Here is a 25638-nt window from a genome sequence, read left to right as displayed (position 1 = left end):
CTTTTTTGCATTTTTTCTATAAGCAAAAGCTTGAATGGTGACCACATCCAAGCATAACAGCAACCTAGTGCATTTAGGAAAGCTTCGTCATGTTTACACTTATATAATATAGAGTGACATTGACATAAAGATGCACCTTGAACCCCATCGGCCAGTGGATAAGGTACATATCAAGATAGTCCAGCTTCAGCGCATCCAGAGTTTTCTGACATCCAACCATCACCATCTTCTTCTCATGAAAAGTGCACCACAGCTACAAGAGAACATAGTTGTGTTACTGGAAGAATGAGGTTCAAGTGTTCACTCCTGGCCTCTGCAAGGTTAGGAAAAGACACATTTATCCAGGACAGTGCTAACCCATCGTGCATGGATACCCTCACGGGTGAATAGTGCACAATACAATTCAACATAACATAGCAATGTATTTCCATCTGGTATGTGTTCAATGGGCTGGCTGGATGTTTCAGTCTGGGGTCCGAGTGCAGCGGGGGGCACCTCACAAAGCATTGAAGTGGTGAACAGTTTTATGGGCAGAAGCAGCACAAATGAACTATCCTTTTTCATCCCTCCTTACCAGGTTTGTAGCTGCAAATCACAAAAGGAAGCAGCAAGTTCCTTATAAGACTTCAGTTAACAGTGCACCCTACAGGGCATCTTCCGCAAGCAACACAAGATGCATCTGTACCGTAAAGATGCACAATGTGCACCGCAAGTAGTGGTTTTACTTAGAAGTATTCTGTTTACGCGCCTTCTGACGGCGAACATACCAGAAAGATCAAGTTCTTTCTGCTACAAACACTGGATTACTAACATTAGTAATCCCAATTACTAATAGCAATTTTTTGCAAATCGATATTTGGTAATCACTATTACTAATGTACTAAAGTGATATCTGGACATTAATTCCACATCAATCATTCATAGTGGGTTGCTAATATACATACCTCATGAATAATAATGAGTTAGGTCACAATTTGTGATCCACTAGGATTTGCTGCCATCACAGGGATGATGACCTGCTGGGGTCAGCAGACCACTATGTCTGTGATTGCTTTAGAATAAAGCAATCTTTTTTTTTTTCTCAAATGCAGCCTGTTTTCCTTAAAGTAAACCAGGATGTGTTTAAAAATAAAAATGAAACGTTTCATTTTCATTTTCTAAGAATAGGCAGTGGTCCATGGGGCTGCCATACTATTCATATGTGGAAGGGATGCCCTGAACTCACCTCTTCTAAATAGCGATTCTGTTTTGGTTCTCAAACCCAAAATGTGATTGGATAACAAGTAACTGTCTCACAATTTGGTGTTTGTTGCATTTCAAAAAGCATTTTTGCGGTTTCAAATGGCCAGATTCTGCGAAAGGGGCCGTTTGCGACAGCAAAATTGCTTTGTACATCTATCCCTAGGAGCTTCTAATACATATCACTGTGTGCAGATGGAGAAATACAGGTGAACAGTCCTGAGAATGATTTTAGGGTGGTGGGATGGACAAAAAAAGGCATGATGATACATCAATCTGTTGCTTGTGCTTGCTTTTCAGGTAGTAAAAAGAGACATCATATTGGTGGGGGATTCCAGCAACACCCAATGGAAGAAAAATGTTACTCACATGAGTCAGTAAATCTCCATCAATGAATTCTGTAAATAATATAAAGTCAATAAATTCAAAAACATGCGAATATACCTGTGCATGCGAGGGACCCCATAATAATTTTGAACAGACAACTAAATATTTGCACAATAAAAACTCTCTATGTAGAGCCAACATTTCTTTCCATATCAAAAGTACACTGGAAAACCAAAACTGGTTTAAAAGCACATGCAGCAGCATGGCTGCTCAAACATTTTTATGTCTTTGCTTTTAAAGAGGAAAACGATGAAAGGAACAGTTCCAAAAGAAGAACCACCCCACAGTAAGGAAAAATAATACTTCAGATAGCAAGAACCTCCACAATCCCAGCATGCATCACAGTGGTAGCTGATGCCTCACTTTGTTTTGACATTCTAATGAAACAGGTAAAAGGTCGCTAATACTTCTCGCATAATGGCTCTATTGAAGTGGAGATTGGGTAGAAAGCATACGAAGATACTCACTATATAGAATATTGTGAGAAGTTGGCCTGGCATATGCTGGTCACTAGTTATAGTGACAACCTTCCACCAGTCCAATTCGACTCTTAAGGTGATAGGTTTAAAAGACAACCTTTAAAGAAAGCTATCCTAGTGGTAGCTGTGGAGAGCAGCCTTCAGGCTAAGTCTTGAAGGAGTGTTAAGCTTATTGTTTTACCATAGATAACCTCTTGAATGACCAAATGAAAGAGTAGTCCACACAGGTATATATATAAAATATATGCATTTATTCTAAACAGAATCCCACAAGTCTCTTTATGAGGCTAGAGGTAAAGTTACAATTCAAACAAGCATTTATAGATACAATAAATAGCACTGGAATCACAGGGCCCCAGGGGGGGACCAAACCATATATTAAAAAAGTGGTATAAGAACCACGACAATTCTACAGACAATGCCTAGGTCATTTAGGATCGCTGGCCCCTTAAGAATCCACCCCATGTTATGAGGAAGGGGACCCATGGGAGGCGCGTGCAGTGGAAATAGCTGCTATAGGGATCTCTATTACAGCCTATGGAGAATGTCGCGGTTTGATTTAAACAGATTAAAGACACTTCTAGCAGGAGTTCAAAGTTAAAAACTTAGAGTTAAGCTTTTGAGGAGCCCACTACCACGGGAGTACCAAGGTACCACTGTTACCTGCCCCGGGGAAGCCGGGTGCATAGGTCGTTTTCGATGTCGGGTCGCGGGCTGATTTTCAATGGGAAAATGTACAAAACTGCTGCTAGCCAAAAGCGTTGATGATGCCGTGAAGATTGACGTTGTAGATCTTGTAGAGGAGAACCTGAAAGCAGAGGGGACAGAGTCTGGGTCACGGCACAGTGACCAGGGAGCTCAAGGAAAAGAGCCCTTCAATGTCGGGTGCTTCAAGTGGAAAAGGCGTAGCTTGGATCTGCAGCCACGGGCTCCGGGAGGCTTCAAGGAAGGCCAGCTTCTGGAGGGCGACTGTCCCACAAAGGATGAGGGTCGCTGCGGTGTTAGTGTCCGGATTGGATCCACTAAGCCTTGGCAACCGCAACCCACGCACAATGAACAAATCAGCTACTGGTGCAGACCCACGAGGTCTGTGAGAGGTCTTCTTCAAGGAGATTGTAGAACAGGCCTGGAGCAACCAGGGGAACTCTTAAAAGTAACGATTGTCTTCCGCCAGGGCCCACAAGTCGAGAGACAAGGGACCGCGGAAGGCAGCAATTTGGAGTGCCTAAAAGGGTGCCCACGGACCACCGGAGTGAGCTAGGGTGCTGATCTTTGGCACAGTTGCTGCTGAGAGGTTGGCTCAATATTAGGCGAAAGCACAACTTCCCCACTGGTCAGGGTCGTGTGCTATGCAAGAGGTGGCTGGTGTCCTGGGGTATCGGGGATCTCGGCAACCACGGTGCTCAGACTTGCTGGGCACGCTCACTGGCCTCTGGGATGCTAGGAAACTCACCTCAAGGTTGAGAGGAGTCGTCGATGTCCGAAGGAGCAGCAAAGTTCCAACCGGGTCACTTGCAGTGTTTCAGGTGCCTGCCAAGCAGGGGGGTAACTCCTTTACCCCAAGGGAGATTTCTTCAGTCAGCTGGGCAGCAGCTCGTCGAAGGTCAAGTCTGTGAAGTCCAAGATTAATCTGATTCTCCGGGGACACGTTATTCACCTTTATCCACAAGATTAGGGGAGTGTCCAGATCAGTGCCCACCAATGGTAGTTGAGGCGGGAAAGGGTGGCTACACCCTCTCCCCTTTGTGTGTTTCCCGCCTGGGCGAGGGGCAGGATGCCCCTGAACCGGTTCCAGGCGGTGTATGCAGAATGTAGGCGCTGTAGCAGCCTACGTGAAACTCTGAAAGGTATCCTATGGTGCACCCACCCAGTTCCAATCCACATAGCCTGTCTGGGAAGGTGCTGGCACCTCCCTGCAACAGGATCCCTATTGTCCAGCTGCCGAGGCTGGGGTTTTGCCCAGCAACAGGCAGCCAGAGTGGTGTGGGTGGCGAGTAGCATCCATTTTGTGATACGTGTGCACTTTTAAATTGGTGTCTAAATTCTGCCGCTTTTCCCATATGGCCCCTCTAGCAGGGGGGAATCATGCCCTCATGCCCATGACTGGACTGGGGGTATGATTTCTACATGTTTGACACCAAACACGATATGGTTCTGTGTAGCCATTCTCAAGTTATCACGCTATCGCGATATACTTATAATGTGGTTAAGAGTATATGGTATGGCTACACTACAAACAACCCAGCAATGGTTTTACGAGGGTTGCAGAGGGGCCCTACTCAGGTAGGGGTCCCCCCTCACACATATCCCAGCACCCTGCCTTGTAGGATTAGCAAGGCCTGCTTGAGGGGTGACCAATGAGAATACATGTGTTGTACATAGGTGGGATACAGGGTACCTGTATCCCTGTAAGGGGGTGCAAGCACCGCCTTACCCAGACTACAGTAGTGGTCTGGTGGTGTCATTTGGTATGGCTGTCCCAGGGTGGCACAATAAGTGCTGCAGCCCTGGTAGGCCTCTGAGGGATCCATGCCCTGGGTACCTAGGGTACCATCTACAAGGGCTGACAGGGTATCCTCAGTATCCAATTGGGTTGTACCTAGGGTACTCACATCAGTTTTAGGGAGGAAGCAGATAGGCTGGGGTCCTGGATAGCAGGATCCCAGCCAGACTAGTCAAAAACCATCCAAATACCAAGCAAAAAGTAGGGGGCAACCATATAGTCAGATTCCACCTTCCTACATAACCCCCTCCCCAAACGAAAGGAGATAAGGCTAACCTTGTCCAGATAAGCCTTTATTTCCTGAGTGGCCATATAAGGAAAAACCTGCACTAGCATGGTTGCTCCCTGTCTCATGGTCCACTTGGGAAATCCTACCCCAAGGGGTTTTAGAGTTTCTCCAAAGTCTAGGGAAGTTACCTGTATTGGGTTTTGGTACAGAAGCAGGCTGGTGGGGTGTCTGAGTCTGGAAGTGAGGCTCTATTTGGGGTGGTCTCAATCTCCTCAGGTCACTGGTCACCATGGAAGCCTTTCTGTCCATGACTGTGTCATATCTGGCCCTAAGGGTCAACCTCAGGCTGCCTACAGCTGGGGGTTGGGTCCCTCTGGTTGGAATAGTGGAGGGCACTGGAAGGTTTGGGGCAACTATGCTCCAGGTTTCCTTGTGCCCAACAAAGTCCATCTGGGGGGTACCTGTACCTAGGGGTAAAGGGGATCCCTCAGTTTGTAGAGAAATGGTCACCCGGCTAGAACTACTCTGCTGGGTGTCCCTAATCTGCTGATGAGTGGGTTCCTCTGGACAGGGGCCTATTAAGGGTCCACTGACCTCCCTGACCTCTGCAGCCCTGGACTGACTGAGGCAGGGTAGAGAGGGGCAGGATATCTGCTCCAGACTGGGTACCACCTTGGAAGGATCCCCTGCCATCAGAGCTGTAGCCAGGACAGGCCTGACCACTTCTGGGGCAGTTACTTCACAAGGGGCAGGATCAGTTCCCTTAGCTTTAGTCTTGTGGGGGGAGGGCTGTTCCTCACCCCCTAGGCTCTCTGTCTGGGTTGAGTGATCCATAGTTTCAGGCTTCACTCCCTTTAATTCTTCCTGGGGTGGAGGTGAGGCCCTCAGGGTCCCATCCACTCTCTCGGGGATGCCTAACATTCTTAAATGGGCATTGTGGTCTACCTCAGCCCAGGCTGAGATTTCCAGGTCATTCCCCAGTAGACAATCTACAGGTAAGGTTGGGGACACTGCCACCCTCTTGGGGCCAGTGACCCCTCCCCAGCTGAGATTTACTACTGCCATGGGAGGATCTGCCCTAATTCCATCAATATTGGTCACCTGATAGCTAAACTCAGGTAAAAGCTGTTCTAGGGCCACTAGTCTCTTTGTCACCATGGTGACACTAGTCCCTGTGTCCCTGTAGGCCACAGCCTTCTGACCATTGATCATGGGCTCTTGTCTGTACCTGCCCAAGATATTGGGACTCATGGTAAAGTTGGAAAACCCCATGCCACCATCACAGACTAGAGTTGCTTGTGTAGGGGACCTGGTTAGGCCAGAGTCCACCTGAGGTCCCCAAGAAAGCCCAACTAAATTTTTGGGTGCACTCCCACCACCTGGGGGATTACTACTAGTAGTAACAGGAGGTGTTGGAGCTGCAATAGGAGGAACATTTTCTTTATTGCCATTCTTTGGACAACTGGAGTCAGTATTCCAGTGGCCAGGTTGCTTACACACATGGCAATATGGTTTCTTATTGGTAGAGGAAGGATTTTGGGACCCACCCCCAGAACTGGATTTTTGGGGCCCTTCAGGGGATTTTTCTGTTTTATTATCCCCACCTTTCTCTTTGGGCTTTGTGGAATCTTTCTTCTGGTCACCACCTTGGTTCTTGGGCCTAATCCTGGTTCTGACCCATTTGTCTGCCTTCTTACCCAATTCTTGGGGAGAGGTCAGATCAGAGTCCACCAGGTACTGGTGTAAGAGTTGGTTTTGACAATTATTAAGAATCTGCTCCCTCGTGATGAGATTGTACAATCCTTGTTAATCATTTACTTTACTGCCATTTAACCAACCTTCCAGAGCTTTGGTAGCACAATCCACAAAGTCTACCAATCTTGATCCTGTGCTTTCTGGGTGTCTCGGAACTTTAATCTATATTGATCAGTGGTTAAGTCAAACCCATCTATCAAAGCATCTCTCAAGATATAATAATCATCTGCATTCTCTTCTCTGACAGAGAGGAGTTTGTCTCTACCTTTGTATGCAAAGGATAGCCATAAGATTGCTGCCCACTGCTCTACTGGGACCCTCTGAACTTTACAGGCCCTCTCAAGTGCAGTGATCCATTTGTGGATATCATCCCCTGACTGATAGGGGGGGCACAATCTTATGTAGGTTCCTATTGTCAGGAGCTTTCTCTCTAACTCTAGGGGTATTACTGCCACCAGGGGTCTCTAGACCCCACTTTCTTGAAGCTTTCTGAAGCTACAGGGATTCCCTGTCCAATGCTAACTGTTCTCTCCTGAGCTGTAGTTTAGCCTGCTCAAACTGGATCAGTCTGCATTTCCTCTCTTGGGAGGATTCTCTTCTCTGAGAAGAGACAGAGGCCCCTTTGGATCTCTCAGAACGGTTGGACATCACTGAGGGGGATCTGTTCCTTCTGTTTGGATCCACCATTCTCCCTTTAGGGATGGAGAGAGTGCCTCTTGGGCCATCACTTCCATGTTGTGAATGGTTTTGTTCATCCAGGTCAAGTTCCTCTTCCTCTTCCTGGTCCTCATCAGAGTCCACCCCAGGGGTGTCCTCTTCTGGGGGATGCCCACCCAACCTGTCTACCCCATCAGACACTAAAGTCTGCTTAAAGTCTGCTATGAGCAGGATTTCCCTGAGACGTTGAGTATTGGCACCTTTGTTTGTCTTAAGTTGCCTAGTGGTGCACATCTGCCTAAGCTCAGCAACGGAGAGATGATCATATTTGTCGACTGGAACCCTATGGGGTCCTTCCAGAGCCTTAAGGGTACCTGAACTTAAAGACATTTCTAGTGTAGTGGTACTGGTGTATCTACCTACACTAGGTGTGGCCTACTGAACCCTTTCTTGAGTTGTAGTCAAGGTGTGCTAAACCCTCTACACACAACTCCTAAGATCAGTAGAACTTATTATATTCTAAGCTTGAATTTATATGTACCTTCAGTACCAAGTGGCTTTCACTTTAGAAATTCAATTTGTTATCTGGTAAAACAATGGCAAGCTTGAATCCAACCGCTGCACACCAATGTGAGAAGTTGGCCTGGCATATGCTGGTCACTAGTTATAGTGACCACCTTGCACCAGTCCAATTCGACTCTTAAGGTGATAGGTTTAAAAGACAACCTTTAAAGAAAGCTATCCTAGTGGTAGCTGTGGAGAGCAGCCTTCAGGCTAAGTCTTGAAGGAGTGTTAAGCTTATTGTTTTACCATAGATAACCTCTTGAATGACCAAATGAAAGAGTAGTCCACACAGGTATATATATAAAATATATGTATTTATTCTAAACAGAATCCCACAAGTCTATTTATGAGGCTAGAGGTAAAGTTACAATTCAAACAAGTATTTATAGATACAATAAATAGCACTGGAATCACAGGGCCCAGGGAGGGACCAAATCATATATTAAAAAAGTGGTATAAGAACCACGACAATTCTACAGACAATGCCTAGGGCATTTAGGATCGCTGGCCCCTTAAGAATCCACCCAAGGTTATGAGGAAGGGGACCCACGGGAGGCGCGTGCAGTGGAAATAGCTGCTATCGGGATCTCGATTACAGCCTATGGAGAATGTCGCGGTTTGATTTAAACAGATTAAAGACACTTCTAGCAGGAGTTCAAAGTTAAAAACTTAGAGTTAAGCTTTTGATGAGCCCACTACCATGGGAGTACCGAGGTACCACTGTTACCTGCCCCAGGGAAGCCAGGTGCATAGGTCGTTTTCAATGTCGGGTCGCGGGCTGATTTTCAATGGGAAAATGTACAAAACTGCTGCTAGCCAAAAGCGTCGATGATGCCGTGAAGATTTAAGTTGTAGATCTTGTAGAGGAGAACCTGAAAGCAGAGGGGACAAAGTCTGGGTCACGGCACAGTGACCAGGGAGCTCAAAGAAAAGAGCCCTTCAATTTCGGGTGCTTCAAGTGGAAAAGGCTTGCTTGGATCTGCAGCCACGGGCTCCGGGAGGCTTTAAGGAAGGCCAGCTTCTGGAGGGCGACTGTCCCACAAAGGATGAGGGTCGCTGTGGTGTTAGTGTCCGGATTGGATCCATTAAGCCTTGGCAACCGCAACCCACGCAAGATGAACAAATCAGCTACTGGTGCAGACCCACGAGGTCTGTGAGAGGTCTTCTTCAAGGAGAATGTAGAGCAGGCCTGGAGCAACTAGGCGAACTCTTAAAAGTAAGGATTGTTCTCCGCCAGGGCCCACAAGTCAAGAGACAAGGGACCGTGGAAGGCAGAAATTTGGAGTGCGTAAAAGGGTGCCCACGGACCACTGGAATGAGCTAGGGCGCTGATCTTTGGCACAGTTGCTGCTGAGAGGTTGGCTGAATATTGGGCCAAAGCACAACTTCCCCACTGGTCAGATTCATGTGCTATGCAAGAGGTGGCCGGTGTCCTGGGGTATCGGGGATCTCGGCACCCACGCGGGCCACGGTGCTCAGACTTGCTGGGAACGCTCACTGACCTCTGGGATGCTAGGAAATCCACCTCAAGGTTGAGAGGAGTCGTCGATGTCCGAAGGAGCAGCGAAGTTCCAACCGGGTCACTTGCAGTGTTTCAGGTGCCTGCCAAGCAGGGGGGTAACTCCTTTACCCCAAGGGAGATTTCTTCAGTCAGCTTGGCAGCAGCTCATCGAAGGTCAAGTATGTGAAGTCCAAGATTAATCTGATTCTCCGGGGACACGTTATTCACCTTTATCCACAAGATTAGGGGAGTGTCCAGGTCAGTGTCCACCAATGGTAGTTGAGGCGGGAAAGGGTGGCTACACCCTCTCCCCTTTGTGTGTTTCCCACCTGGGAGAGGGGCAGGATGCCCCTGAACCGGTTCCAGGTGGTATATGCAGAATGTAGGCGCTGTAGCAGCCTACGTGCAACTCTGAAAGGTATCCTATGGTGCACCCACCCAGTTCCAATCCACATAGCCTGTCTGGGAAGGGGCTGGAACCTCCCTGCAACAGGATCCCTATTGTCCAGCTGCCGAGGCTGGGGGGTTGCCCAGCAATAGGGGCTGACAGGGTATCCTCAGTATCCAATTGGGTTGTACCTAGGGTACTCACATCAGTTTTAGGGAGGAAGCAGATAGGCTGGGGTCCTGGATAGCAGGATCCCAACCAGACTAGTCAAAAACCATCCAAATACCAGGCAAAAAGTTGGGGGCAACCATATAGTCAGATTCCACCTTCTACAAATATGCATTACAGGGCGAGTTACCTTTTCTTCTGCAACTTAAGAATTCAAATAATATTTTTAAACACCAGGTTAGAAAACGAGTGGAGCTTGTTTACTAGTGAGGGATGTGAGTCTACATGGTTCTGTATTTACTGGCAGATATCCTCAATTTCTCATGAACACATGGGACAACAGAGACTTCTGGGTGGCAGCGCTAATGACCCCACCCATTCTGCTGACCTGATTGGTCAGTAATGGGAGAGAGGACAGATTGTCCCACCTCATGCTGATGCACAGACTGGGCACAATGCTGAACCTTTCCTGAGTAACAAAACAAAGGTAGTGGGCCTAGACCTCATAGATGTGGACACCTACCAATCCAATTCTTAATTTTTCTATTGGTTCCAATGATGCTTAGCTCTACTGGGACTCAGGTGCCCAGTTTGCATACAAGATGATTATTGACTGGGTACTCCCTGCTCAGTGACGGCACATGCTATGGCTCCAGATCCTGTCACAGTAATCCAATTCACTTTCATTCAAGAATAAATACTGGGAAACTCCAAGATCTGTTTCACTCTGTTTTATTTAGCTACAACAGTAGATGGCATTTGTGTGTCACTTGGGCGCTGAGGAAGGCAGCACTATGCCGAAATGCATTCGCCATGACATCTTTGTACCAATTAAACGCTTCCATGATCATCCCCCGCTGTGGTCTCTGCTCTTTCGTGAGGAGGATAATCGTGTGATGTTGTCTGCGTCGGCCAGAGACGCATTTCAGAGACCCCCGCTTCGCATCCAGGGCCGGACTTCACTGGCGCTGCTTCGGCTGTTCTGTTATATTTCATGGTTGTGAAATGGTCCGTGCCCGCCTCGAGAACTGGGAGCTACAAGGCAGTTGTGAGGCTACTTAACCTCATACTGGGCGGCGTGCATTGACATCGCTACCCCTGCTGAATATGTTCCTGTGACCCAGGGCTGAAGCGGTGTGGGGACCCAGGGGAGCGCCTGATTGCTACCACAAGCAGGACAATTTGGCTCACGTTCGTATCAGAACCTTGCATTCCGCCCGACCACTAGGTCCATTAACCACTCCACACATCACCTACCTGGAAGCAGAGCGCTGCATTCTGGGATTTGGAGTTTTCGACCACTTCGAACACTGCAAATAGGGGGAGTTACGTTTCAGAGGGCGGAGTCTTTTTGTACAACTACATAAGGCGGCAGGACTTTTCATCTTGTGACGATGAAAGCCACCTGAAAACTTGGGCGCTGAGGAAGGCAGCACTATGCCGAAATGCATTCGCCATGACATCTTTGTACCAATTAAACGCTTCCAAGATCATCCCCCGCTGTGGTCTCTGCTCTTTCGTGAGGAGGAGAATCGTGTGATGTTGTCTGCGTCGGCCAGAGACGCATTTCAGAGACCCCCGCTTCGCATCCAGGGCCGGACTTCAAGCTTCAGGATGCACTCACCAACTCATACGGCAGCAGCGGAATGAAACATCCTTGAAGATCCTGATAGATGTGCCTTACGCGTTTCAAACTAAAAAGTTCTTGTTCACAGGCAGGGCGGCTGCAATCATACACAAAACTGCTGCTGATTAACACCTGAATTTATTCACCTCCATTAGGTCACATGATAAAGCAAAGCATTGTGGTAGCAGTAGTTTCACAAATGTGTCATCGCCATGTAACTCGTGCACACACTTGTGAATAAATTTGCAGTACCGTCCTCAATAAAAGTTATCTCCAGCCATTAGTGGGCTCTTTTCAAAGTGTTCATTTCCGTTGCTTAAATGTGAAAGCCAGCTGTTGGTTCGAACGGGGCCTCATATTCACAAAGCCCCCGGCCCGCGTATAATAGCGCGGTGGTGCTTCCTCATGGCTGGACCGCCGTGCATCATATAACTTTCCACAAGTGCCCAAAAGCTTCAGGATGCACTCACCAACTCATACGGCAGCAGCGGAATGAAACATCCTTGAAGATCCTGATAGATGTGCCTTACGCGTTTCAAACTAAAAAGTTCTTGTTCACAGGCAGGGCGGCTGCAATCATACACAAAACTACTGCTGATTAACACCTGAATTTATTCACCTCCATTAGGTCACATGATAAAGCAAAGCATTGTGGTAGCAGTAGTTTCACAAATGTGTCATCGCCATGTAACTCGTGCACACACTTGTGAATAAATTTGCAGTACATTCCTCAATAAAAGTTATCTCCAGCCATTAGTGGGCTCTTTTCAAAGTGTTCATTTCCGTTGCTTAAATGTGAAAGCCAGCTGTTGGTCCGAACGGGGCCTCATATTCACAAAGCCCCCGGCCCGCGTATAATAGCGCGGTGGTGCTTCCTCACGGCTGGACCGCCGTGCATCTTATAACTTTCCACAAGTGCCCAAAAGCTTCAGGATGCACTCACCAACTCATACGGCAGCAGCGGAATGAAACATCCTTGAAGATCCTGATAGATGTGCCTTACGCGTTTCAAACTAAAAAGTTCTTGTTCACAGGCAGGGCGGCTGCAATCATACACAAAACTGCTGCTGATTAACACCTGAATTTATTCACCTCCATTAGGTCACATGATAAAGCAAAGCATTGTGGTAGCAGTAGTTTCACAAATGTGTCATCGCCATGTAACTCGTGCACACACTTGTGAATAAATTTGCAGTACCGTCCTCAATAAAAGTTATCTCCAGCCATTAGTGGGCTCTTTTCAAAGTGTTCATTTCCGTTGCTTAAATGTGAAAGCCAGCTGTTGGTCCGAACGGGGCCTCATATTCACAAAGCCCCCGGCCCGGGTATAATAGCGCGGTGGTGCTTCCTCATGGCTGGACCGCCGTGCATCATATATATATATGCACTGAAAAAACCATGGGTTTCACACACGTTATAGTTAGGAATTAGCATTTAAAAAACCTTAGAAATTCAGTGAAAAAACCATAGGTTTCACACATGTTATAGTTAGCTGGACATTTTACTCGTAAAAAACCAATGAAATTCCCCCGTTATAGTTAGTTCAGCTAACTATAACTCACGCGCCCGCAATGCACTGCTGATGACGTCACATATTACATCACTCATGACATGGTCAGTGACATCACTCATGACATCACTGATGACATCTCAAATGACATCACTGAGTACAGCCTAGTTTTTATTCTAGAATGGTATGAAACAGCCAATCAGTTCTTTTTTTTTTGAAAAAAATATGTATGCCTCCATTTCCAAACTGTCTTTCTTTTCATATTGCCATTCTACTGAAAGACACCTCCTGAGTGCATCCAGTTCTCCTTTGAAGATGTTCACAGTGTGGATTGTAGGGCACAGCTATGTCTTCTGGAGTGAAAAGTTTGCAGAGAAAACAGGTATGGTGAGAGACCTTGCTTTGCCAAATGTAGACATTAAATGGATTGGTCAGAGAGGGTTAAAGTGGCACCAATTGATGCCATTGGTGAAATCCTTCATGCAAATCCAACACCCTGACCTCATAATAGTGCACTGTGGTGGCAATGACCTAGGCACTTTGACTGGGGTAGGTCTGGAAATGCTTATGAAGGACACCTTTGCACAACTGTTTTCTCTTTTCCCTAAAACTGCCTTTGTGTTTTCCAACATATGCCAAAGGCAAAAATGGAACTGGTCCAATCATTTCTGTCCGCAGATTGACAAAGCAAGAAAGCACGTCAACAAATCTGTTTCTGCTTTCCTCCGTGACTATGGTATGGGTTCCATTTACCACAACAACTTGCGTTACGACATGCAAGACATTTATAGAGGAGATGGTGTGCACTTCAATGATGAAGGGAACAGAGTCTTCCTCTTGAACCTTAGACTCTGCATCGGTACTTACTTGTAGGTACCAATAAAAAATCACTTTATAAACACAACGGCTCTTTTTAGAGCCCCCTAATAACTAAACACTTAAATCTGAATTTCATTTCTTTTTTTTTTTTTTTGTTACCGTACGCTTACCGTACGCGTACCCCGTGATTTTTTTTAAAATCAATTAATGTTTTCTTTGTACTTTTCTGTCCTTCTTTGACCCCCTCACAAATGTAAGGGGGTCTGTAACTCTCCTCCTTGCCCCCTTTTCTTGTTATCACTCTTTTTTTTTCTGAGTGACACACACAAAATGGCGGCCGCCGCTTCCTGGTTTCGGCCGATTCGAATGTTTACTAAGATCTAAGAGCCAATCAGAATTGCGCTCGCGCACGCCACCGTACGCGTACCGTAAGCGTACCGTAAGCGTACCGTAAGCTGGCTCAGATATATATATTGATTTAAAGGCTATTTTCTCAGAATCTACTGAACAGATTTACACCAAACCTACAAAAGGCACTTCCTTGACCTGAGGACTACCTCTCTGCCAAATTTCAAGTAATTCTGTTCAGCCGTTCGGGCTGTAGCCCTGTCTAAAGGTCCTATGGAAAAATGCATGGGAAAAACGCGTTTTGGGACCCCCCTTTTATCTCAGCCCCCGCCTGACGTATCCCCCCGAGACTTTCAGGGTAGGAGCGGAGCGGAGCGCCCCACCTATTTTGAGAAATTCGCGAGGATTCGTCGACCGGCGCCAAAGTTATTCAAAATAGAATGTTGCGGATTTCCTATGGAAAAGGGGTCCTAACTATAACTACCTACTGGCGACCGCCAGTAGGTAATGATTAACACCAAAAGGGACTCTATTCACCAGCATGCACTAGCTGACACGCCTATTGGGCGGAACCTCATTGACTGATGAAAAAGAGCGGCGGTATTCTGCCTTCGTTTATACAGCCAGCACCTGTGACCAAGGGTGCAAGGACGCCCGAAACGCGTCAGGATTTGATGGCACGATGTCCCTGTGTGCCTCAGTGATTGCTGTACAGAGCTGCCCGTCCGAATAAAGGATTCACACATCTGTACGTGGCTCTCCATGTTGGGATTTCTTTTGTGATGCATAAATATATATATATGTATATATATATATTCACTGAAAAAACCATAGGTTTCACACATGTTATAGTTAGCGGAAATTTTACTGATAAAAAACCTGTGAAATTGCCCCGTTATAGTTAGTGCTGGCAACTATAACTCACGCGACCGCAATCCTCTGCTGATGCTAATACTGTATTTAGACACTTATTTGCCCATGTCTTCTTCCATACATTTTTAGCTATTCATATATTACAAATATTTTTTTTTCATAAAGACACATATGTCATCAGCAGAAGATTGCGGTCGCGTGAGTTATAGTTGCCAGCACTAACTATAACGGGGCAATTTCACAGGTTTTTTATCAGTAAAATTTCCGCTAACTATAACATGTGTGAAACCTATGGTTTTTTCAGTGAATTTGCAAGGTTTTTTAAATGCTAATTCCTAACTATAACGTGTGTGAAACCTATGGTTTTTTCAGTGAATTTGTACGGTTTTTTAAATGCTAAGTTACTTTACGCCATTCGAGGCGTGCGCGCCCACTTAACGCAGTTCGTTCCGTGCACGGTTTTTATCAACTTTAATAAGCCCTGTACATTTGGTGGCCTTCGCCCACCAAAAGCACAGGGGGTGGGGTCAATGTGGATAGTGTTTTTTTTATTTCGATTTTATAATTTCATGTTGCCAAAATTTAGTTTTTTTTACCTATTAATAAGCCCTGTACTTTTGGTGGCCTACGGCCACCAAAAGCACAGGGGGTGGGGTAAGTGTGGATAGTGTTTTTTTTTTTTCGATTTTATAATTCCATGTTGCCAAAATTTAGTTTTTTTTACCTATTAATAAGCCCTGTACATTTGGTGGCCAGCGGCAATCAAAAGCACAGGGGGTGGGGTAAGTGTGGATATTGTTTTTTTAATTTTTATTGTTTTACCGTACGCTTACGGTAAGCGTACGGTAAGCGTACTCGGCGAAATTGCCGAAAAAAAAATAAAACCGTTTTTGCTATTGGGGGATGTTTGGGGACTCCCTCAACATGACTATGTGGGAGGGAGTTGTCAACACAGCCCCGTAACATGTTTTTGGCCATCATGTTTGATAAACAACACTCAGTGCGAGAGACAAAATGGCGGACGCCGCTTCCTGGTTTCGGCCGATTCGAATGTTTACTAAGAAATAAGAGCCAATCAGAATCGCGCTCGCGCACGCCACCGTACGCTTACGGTAAGCATACGGTAAGCGTACCGTAAGCGGGCTCAGATATATATATTGATTTAAAGGCTATTTTCTCAGAATCTACTGAACAGATTTACACCAAACCTACAAAAGGCACTTCCTTGACCTAGGGACTACCTCTCTGCCAAATTTCTAGTAATTCTGTTTAGCCGTTCGGGCTGTAGCTCGTTCTAAAGGTCCTATGGAAAAATGCATGGGAAAAACGCGTTTTAGGACCCCCCTTTTATCTCAGCCCCCGCTTGACGAATCCCCCCGAGACTTTCAGGGTAGGAGCAGAGCGTAGCGCCCCACCTATTTTGAGAAATTCGCGAGGATTCATCGACCGGCGCCAAAGTTATTCAAAATAGAATGTTGAGGTTTTCCTATGGAAAAGGGGTCCTAACTATAACTACCTACTGGCGACCGCCAGTAGGTAATATACATACACATATATATATGTATATATGTACATTACCTACTGGCGGTCGCCAGTAGGTAGTTATAGTTAGGACCACGTTTCCATAGGAAATCCGCAACATTCTATTTTGAATAACTTTTGCGCCGGTCGACGAATCCTCGCGAATTTTTCAAAATATGTGGGGCGCTATGCTCCGCTCCTACCCTGAAAGTCTCGGGGGGATTCGTCAAGCGGGGGCTGAGATAAAAGGGGGGTCCCAAAACGCGTTTTTCCCATGCATTTTTCCATAGGACCTTTAGACAGGGCTACAGCCCGAACGGCTGAACAGAATTACTAGAAATTTGGCAGAGAGGTAGTCCTCAGGTCAAGGAAGTGCCTTTTGTAGGTTTGGTGTAAATCTGTTCAGTAGATTCTGAGAAAATAGCCTTTAAATCAATATATATATCTGAGCCAGCTTACGGTGCGCTTACGGTACGCTTACCGTACGCGTACGGTGGCGTGTGCGAGCGCGATTCTGATTGGCTCTTAGATCTTAGTAAACATTCGAATCGGCCGAAACCAGGAAGCGGCGGCCGCCATTTTCTCTCTTGCACTGAGAGTGAGTTTTAAAATTTAAAGCCCAAAAACATGTAAAGGGGCTGTTTAGACAGCTCCCACACACATAGGCATGTTGAGGGAGTCCCCAAAGATCCCCCAAGGCCAAAAACGGAATTTTTATTTTTTCGGTAATTTTGCCGATTACGCTTACTGTACGCGTACGGTAAAAAATTATTCAAAAAAAAAATCATCCACACTCTCTCCACCCCGTGTGCAATTGGTGGCCGAAGGCCCCCAATTGTCCATGGCTTATCACAGATGAGAAAAACTAAAATTTAAAAAATAAATAAATAAAAAAAAAAATTATCCACACTCTCTCCACCCCGTGTGCAAATGGTGCCCGAAGGGGACCATTTGTGCATGGCTTATAAAATATACGTAAAATTAAAATATTACCTTTCAAAACGAAGTGCATCATATGTCCTCCATGTGCGCACGGTGCGCGAAGCGCATCGTGCGTACATGGCCCATCTAGCGTAACGTGGGCACGCGGTGCGCGTAGCGCACCGCGTGCCCACCGTGCGTGCATGGCACTTACTGCGTTAAGTGGGCGCGCGGTGAGCGAAGCCCACCGTGCGTGCACAGAACGTACTGCGTTAAGTGGGCGCGCACGCCACGAATGGCGTAAAGTAACTTAGCATTTAAAAAACCGTACAAATTCACTGAAAAAACCATAGGTTTCACACACGTTATAGTTAGGAATTAGCATTTAAAAAACCTTGCAAATTCACTGAAAAAACCATAGGTTTCACACATGTTATAGTTAGCGGAAATTTTACTGATAAAAAACCAATGAAATTCCCCCGTTATAGTTACTGCAGGCAACTATAACTCACGCGACCGCAATCTTCTGCTGATGACATATGTGTCTTTATGAAAAAAAAATATTTGTAATATATGTATAGCTAAAAATGTATGGAAGAAGACATGGGCAAATAAGTGTCTAAATACAGTATTAGCATCAGCAGAGGATTGCGGTCGCGTGAGTTATAGTTGCCTGCAGTAACTATAACGGGGGAATTTCATTGGTTTTTTATCAGTAAAATTTCCGCTAACTATAACATGTGTGAAACCTATGGTTTTTTCAGTGAATATATATATACACACATATATTATCTACCTTTAGTCGAAGGTACCACCCGAACGGCTGAACAGAATTACATGAAATTTGGCAAAGAGGTAGTCCTCAGGTCAGGCATGTGCCTTTTGCATATATGGTGTCAATCTGTTCAGTAGTTCCTGAGAAAATCAAAATCACATATATATCTGGGCGGAGCCTAACCTCACATCTCATCGTGAGATCTGGTTGGCTGTCAGCACTTCATCCAAGAAGTGTTGGCAGCCATCTTGGGATCAATATACATGATAGCACCTCATTAAAAAGCATTGCAGTTAATAGAAGGTTTTAATACTTTAGTTACATTATAAATCATTTGTTGATGGTACCATACTCATTTTAGGAATTGTGGTGTGTTCTAAGGTGATTTTACCATGTGAAAAAGCCTTTTTCTGTGATATCATGAATCATGTTTGAGAGAAAACTATTTTCTCATGCTTTTCCCACAGAGGTTTGGAAAGTGATCTATAAGCTAAACTGAGAGCATATTTTCTGTAAATTCACATTATCTTTCTCAGTCATGTGAGAATGAAGTCTGACATTCTCAGTAAAACATGTACATCCTACAAGGGCAGAGACTGTCAGTTGATTCCTTTGTGTTCTACTGCAGCTTCCCAGAGTGTTCTAAAGAACAACTAGAGCGCTAACAGTCCTACTTATGACAAACGTATTGCACACCTGAAGCCATCTTGAATGGAATAAAGTGGTAACTCTTAAAATATTTAATTTAAAAAGGAACACAATGAGGGGGTTCATTTTGCCATAGAAAGTATGATTAGTGCTGCAGAAAGAAAAATTAGGGCACATTTTGAGTGACTTCTCAAATCCTCTTCTATTTCATTAAAAAATTCTGACATGCAGACTGAAACATGCACTTTCAATTCCAGCAGCAGACTTCCCTGGTGAGCAGTAGCTTTACTATAGTGATCTAATAAGCAACTAGAGTGCTAACATTCTGAATTTATGGCAAATGTGTGACACATCTGAATGCCTTCTTGATGGAATCAAAGTAAAAAACTGAAAGTATTTCCTACTGAGGAGACTGTAGTAAACGAGGAAATTAGGAAACTTCATAACAAATAAGTCTCCCAAAATGGCCACCAGAGACAAAAGAGCCCAAATGTAGCCCAAATATCACCCAGATGTAGCCCAAGTATAGCCCAATGACAGAATATCCCAGAGTGTTCTAACGAACAACTAGAGTGCTAACAGTCTTACTTATGACAAAAGTATGGCACATCTGAAGCCATCTTGATTGGAATAAAGTGGTAACACTTAAAACATTTAATTTACAAAGGAACAAAATGAGGGGGTTCATTTGGCCATAGAAATTATGATTAGTGCTGCAGAAAGAAAAATTAGGGCACATTTTGACTTCTCAAATCCTCTTCCATTTCATAAAAAAATTCTGACATGCAGACTGAAACATGCACTTTCAATACCAGCAGCAGACTTCCCTGGTGAGCAGCAGCTTTACTATAGTGATCTAATAAGCAACTAGAGTGCTAACATTCTGAATTTATGGCAAATGTGTGACACATCTGAATGCCTTCTTGATGGAACCAAAATAAAAAACTGAAAGTATTTCCTACTGAGGAGACTGCAGTAAATGAGGAAATTAGGAAACTTCATAACAAATAAATCTCCCAAGATGGCCTCCAGAGACAAAAGAGCCCAAATGTAGCCCAAATATCACCCAGATGTAGCCCAAGTATAGCCCAATGACAGAATGTCCCAGAGTGTTCTTAAGAACAACTAGAGCGCTTACTGTCTTGCTTATGACAAAAGTATGGCACACCTGAAGCCATCTTGATTGGAATAAACTGGTAACACTTAAAACATTTAATTTAAAAAGGAACACAATGAGGGGGATCATTTTGCCATAGAAATTATGATTAGTGCTATAGAAAGAAAAATTAGGGCAAATTTTGAGTGACTTCTCAAATCCTCTTCTATTTCATTAAAAAATTCTGATATGCAGACTGAAACATGCACTTTTAATACCAGCAGCAGACTTCCGTGGTGCGCAGTAGCTTTACTACAGTGATCTAATGAGCAACTAGAGTGCTAACATTTAGAATTTATGGCAAATGTGTGACATATCTGAATACCTTCTTGATGTAATCAAAGTAAAAAACTGAAAGCATTTCCTACTGAGGAGACTGCAGTAAATGAGGAAATTAGGAAACTTCATAAAAGATAAATCTCCCAAGATGGCCACCAGAGACAAAAGAGCCCAAATGCAGCACAAATATCACCCAGATGTAGCCCACATGTAGCCCAATGACAGAAGTGTGCAAAACACATTTTTGTGTATTTGCAGTTTTATATAGTGCAGACTTGTCAGGTATTGGAGTGCTTTACATGAGCATTGGTTACATCACACAAGATCAAATTCATTTTGGTTGTAGACATGGGGAGATTAAGTGATTTGACTAGAATCACAGAATGTTGAGCTGAAGCAGAAACTCCAACCTGGTTCCCCAGTTGCAAATTCTGCAACTCTGGAAGTAACACCACATCCTCTCCCCTAGGTGCAACATTTAATCAAGTGGTCAACTGGATAAAAAAAATGAAGATTACAAATAATTTAAAAGTTCTTTGTCGCTATTTGAAAACTCAGAAAATATGTCCTCATTTTAGTTTTTTAGAGCACTAACCATAATTTTGATGCAAATAAGACCCTCTCATATATGTAATTTCTAAAGGAAATGCTCTAGGTATTACAGTTTTGATTACATCAAGATGACGTCAGGCGTTCCACACTTTTGTAATAAATATAGAATGTTAGCAATCTAGTTGTTCATTGGTATACTGTTGAGAGGCCGAGGGCAAGGGCACGGACTCTGAAAATTGAATGCAGGTAGGAGAGTGCAGAGGCAACATTTTGACCACACTGGGCAGGCAGGAAGGGCAGTGGCAGCACAACAGACTATGGAGGGCAGTGGAAAGGGGGGCAGGGGCAACAAACCAACAATACAGGACTGGCAAGAGAGGCTGTGGCAATATAATAGACCATTGTGGGCAGAAGGAAGAGGCAGTGGTAGTACAACCATACATGCCAACAGACCCGTTTCAGCCAGGAAACGTCCAATGTTTTTAAGCTCAAATGGGCTTTATTTGATCTCACTCCTGTCTACAATCTCCTCTTTTTCAATGTAACTCAAAGGGGAAAATCAATACCCCAGTTTTTTTTCAAAATCTCCCTCTTACCAAGTTCAAAATGTTCGCAAGTATGGTACATTGGATCATGGTAGGCAGGAGGAATTAGGGTAGGGACATGGACTCGGATAACAGAGGGCAGGAGGGACATGGAGAGGTGCACCAAACTGACCCTACAGGGCAGGCATCAGGGTTTGCAGCAGCACAATACACCACACAGGGCATGCGGGACGGGAGAGCAGCACAACAATACATAGAAAGCAATAGGGAGGGGACAGGACCATGTACATGGACAACAGAGAACAGAGGGGAAAGAGGCAGTGGTAGCTAGCTGACCATAATGGACAGACAGGAGAGAAAGCTGCAGCATAACAGACCATAAAGGGCAGGAGGGACAGATCAGGGGCATTACAATGGAACACACAAGCCAGGAGGGAGGGAATAGGGGTCTGCACATGGAGACAGAGGGCTGGTGGCAAGGGGGCAGGGCAGGAGCAGCAAGATGACCATGGCGGTCAGGCAGGATGGGCACTAGAAACAAGACACACCATGGAGAGCAACAATGAGACTATGATGGCATACACACAGACCATGGAGGGAAAGTCGGAGGGGGTCAGGGGCAGCTAGCTGACCACACAGGGAAGGTGGGAGGGGCCATGGCAGCACAGAAGGCCATGCATGGCAAGCAGGAGGGTTAGTGGCAGCACAATGGCTATGATGAGCAAGAAGGAGGGTGCAGGGGCATGCACAAAGGACCATGGAGGATAGAAGGCAGGGTCAGGACCTGGGCACAGACAAGAGAGTTCAGGGGAAGGGGCCTCACAACAGACAGCGCGGGGCTGGCAGGAGGAGCAGTTGCAGCACAACAGACCAGGGAGGGCAGAAGGTAAGGTAAGGTAATTGTTTATTTGTACATCTTTCTGGGAGGGCAGAAGGGTGTGGCAGTAAAATGGACCATGGAGGACAGGAGGAAGGGGATAGGGGCATGGCATGAGGACAGGCAGGGTGGAGGTGGCAGGGACAGGTTGCAGTCATCTGACAACGCTAGGCAGGTGGGAGGGGAGTGGCAGCTCAACATAACACTCAGAGTAGATAGGAGTGGCAGGTCCATGGAATATGGTGGGCAAAAAGGATGGAGCAGGGGCATGCACAAAGACATCGGAGGGCAGGGGGAAGGAGAATAGGGGCAGCAAGCTAAGCACAGAGGCTAAGCAGGAGGTCAATGATGGGCCATAGAATTGGGCAATGGAGGGCAGGAGGAGTGGACTGGTACATCATGCTAAATGGAGGGCAGTGGCAGCACATCAGACCATGCATGGCAGGAGGGAGGAGGCTAGTCCATGGATTCAGACAACAGAGGATAGGGAGGAGGTTGACGGGGCAGCAAGCTAACTGTTCAGAGAAGGTGGGTATTAGGAACTTTATTGTTTTTAAAATGTGTGTCTGTGCGAACTACTTAAAATATGAACAAGTATGCAGCATAATCTCACTTTTATTCAGGAAGAAGAGGACGTTTGTGACTGTGACTCTGGGCTCCCTTGGGAGAAACACCCCCTGACCCTCCAACCCCCATCGCAAAATGTAATGCCCGTGAAAAGGGTAGGTGGACGCAGTGTTATATAGAACATAGTCCTGAGAGCACGATTGAAAATGAAAACAAGATATAGTATATGGTATAAACTATGCACCAAAATGTGTGATATAAGATGAACCGGGCGTGAAATATAATATGCAATACATTGTGCGCAATGACAGATTAATTGGAGAGCGCGAGATAGCACAGGCACTAGCGCGTGCTATGCGTTATGCGCCTTGGAGTGTAATATGCACAGGGCAGTGTTTTGTAACCTAACTAGTCTCTAAAGTTGTAATATAAAATATGTGCTGGGGAGTGTAACATTACATATGCACAGTGACAAAGATATGGATCCCAGATTGTAATATGTATGGCATAGCGCTGTCCGTTATAACATAGGCATCGAGGAAGGCACCTTTGATGGGGCAATATAACCCGTGCGAAGGCAAGTGTGGCATGACATATTCACGGGGTGGTGTTACAGTGCATATGGGCTAGAGAGTATCATAGCATACGCACTAGCTGGTGGAATACAACACAGAGGTGTGGGGCACTCGGTGGGCACTGGTGGGTGTAACACAGCATTGTGCTCAGCCAGGAGCACGCTGTGACTCTCAAGTGAGGTTCGTCTCCTTTCCAGAGAGTAAAATAAAAAGTATTACACATCCGGCGGTGGATGTGTGTTTTATTAACCGTGAGGGGGGTTTCTTGCATAGTTTGGTCGAATTTTTGTCGAATCCCCTTTGAATGGCTTGGTGTGCGTGTGTATTAAATGTGCCCGTCAATAGCTACCCATCTTTGTATAAATAAACGACAAGGGAGTCTACTTGGAGAGTATCCACCGGCGGGGGCGCCGGGATTAGGCAGGGTAGGGCGTCAGACACGTCAGAGCTTCACTAGCGGTGTAAATATATTCCACGTGGATTCATTGTATGCATAGTCGCCTTTTAATGAATATCACGCAAATCGTCATGGTGATAGGTACATACGGTTTGTCCAGCATGTCCTAGGTGTTTCTATAAATATATATTTTTTTAAAATAATAAAAAACAAAGGACGGCCCCGGGGCATGGGGTCCCCGGGGCCATAAGTGGCCTGTGGAGGGGGGCAACTCAGCCCCCCTCCTAAAGATTTTTTTTTAAAAAGGCCATGACCCGGGGGTTGGGGTCCCCGGGGCCGATTAAGGCCTTGGGAGGGCCAAATTTCTTTTTTCAACAAAAAAAATTAGGGTGCAGGCCCTGGGGGATGGGGTCCCCAGGGCCAATAAATTAGAAGAAGAAGGGGGGCCACACAGCCCTCCTTCTTAAAAGAATAAAATAAATAAAAGACCGGCATCGCGCCAGAGGCCACGCCCCCTCCTTGCAGCACTCTGCAAACGCACCCCCTGGCCAGTTGTAAGTTGGGGAATTAATTCCCCTTCAATACTGAGGGTCCCTGAGGGCCAACTAGCCCAACAGGTATCTCCAGTATGCGCCAGGGAGCTGCGTTGCAGACAGGTGTTCTGAGGCCACGCCCCTTTTTACAACTCAATGCAACGCAGCTCTGTGGCGCTTACTGGAGGTACCTAGTGGGCTAGTTTGACCCTAGGGACCCTTAGGATTCAAGGGGACTTAATCTCTCAACTTAGAACGGCCACAGGGCGCGTTTACACAGTGGTGAAGTGAGGGGACGGGGCCTGAGGTGACATGTGCAAACACGCCCTGTGGCGCGTTTTAAGTTGGGGAAATAATTCCCTTTCAATCCTGAGGGACCCTTGGGGCCAACTAGCCCACCAGGTGCTTCCAGTAAGCGCCACTGCTCTGCGTTGTAGAGAGGTGGTGCAGGCCGTGCCCCTTTTTACACCTCTCTGCAATGGCGCTTACTGGACGTACCTAGTGGGCGATTTTGCCCCTAGGACCCTCAGGATTAAGGGGACTTAATCTCCCAACTTAAAAAATGGCCACAGGGCGTATTTACACAGTGGGGAAGGGAGGGGACGGGGCCTGAGGTGACGTGTGCAAACACGCCCTACGGCGCGTTTTAAGTTGGGGAAATAATTCCCCTTCAATCCTGTGGGCCCCTGGGGGGCTAACTAGTCCACCAGGTGCTTCCATTAAGCGCCACTAAGCTGCGTTGCAGAGAGGTGGTCCAGGCCATGCCACTTTTTACACCTCTCTGCAACGCAGCTCTGTGGCGCTTACTGGAGGTACCTAGTGGGCTAGTTGGACCCTAGGGACCCTCAGGATTCAAATGAACCTAATCTCACAACTAAAAACGGCCACAGGGCGTGTTTACACAGTGGTGAAGGGAGCGGACGGGGCCTGAGTTAACGTGTGCAAACAAGCCCTGTGGTGGGTTTCAAGTTGGGGAAATAATTCCCCTTCAATCCTGAGGGACCCTGGGGGCCAACCAGCCCACCAGGTGCTTCCAGTAAGCGCCACCGCGCTGCGTTGCAGAGAGGTGGTCTAGGCTGTGCCCCTTTTTACATCTCTCTGCAACGCAGCTCTGTGGCGCTTACTGGAGGTACCTAGTGGTCTAGTTGGACCCTAGGGACCCTCAGGATTCAAGGGGACTTAATCTCCCAACTTCAAATGGCCACAGGGCGTGTTTACACAGTGGGGAAGGGAGGGGACGGTGCC

At 46.1% G+C, this 25638-nt stretch overlaps 1 protein-coding gene across 3 annotated transcripts in view; it reads right to left on the bottom strand.

Annotated features, from left to right (window-relative positions):
• Positions 1-25638, bottom strand: part of LOC146854177 (aldo-keto reductase family 1 member B1-like) — a 348624-nt gene that overhangs the window by 228570 nt on the left and 94416 nt on the right. For all 3 annotated transcript variants that reach the window (XM_085650520.1, XM_085650518.1, XM_085650519.1), the window contains one exon: positions 137-253. In XM_085650520.1, coding sequence (XP_085506646.1) covers positions 137-253 — 117 coding nt within the window. The remainder of the gene's footprint in view (positions 1-136; positions 254-25638) is intronic.

The sequence above is a fragment of the Triturus cristatus genome, chromosome 4_1, assembly GCF_964204655.1.
Source record: "Triturus cristatus chromosome 4_1, aTriCri1.1, whole genome shotgun sequence".
In the NCBI taxonomy this organism is placed as follows: Eukaryota; Metazoa; Chordata; class Amphibia; order Caudata; family Salamandridae; genus Triturus; species Triturus cristatus.
Note: the sequence above shows the minus strand (reverse complement) of the source record. Positions and strands in the feature narration are given on the sequence as shown.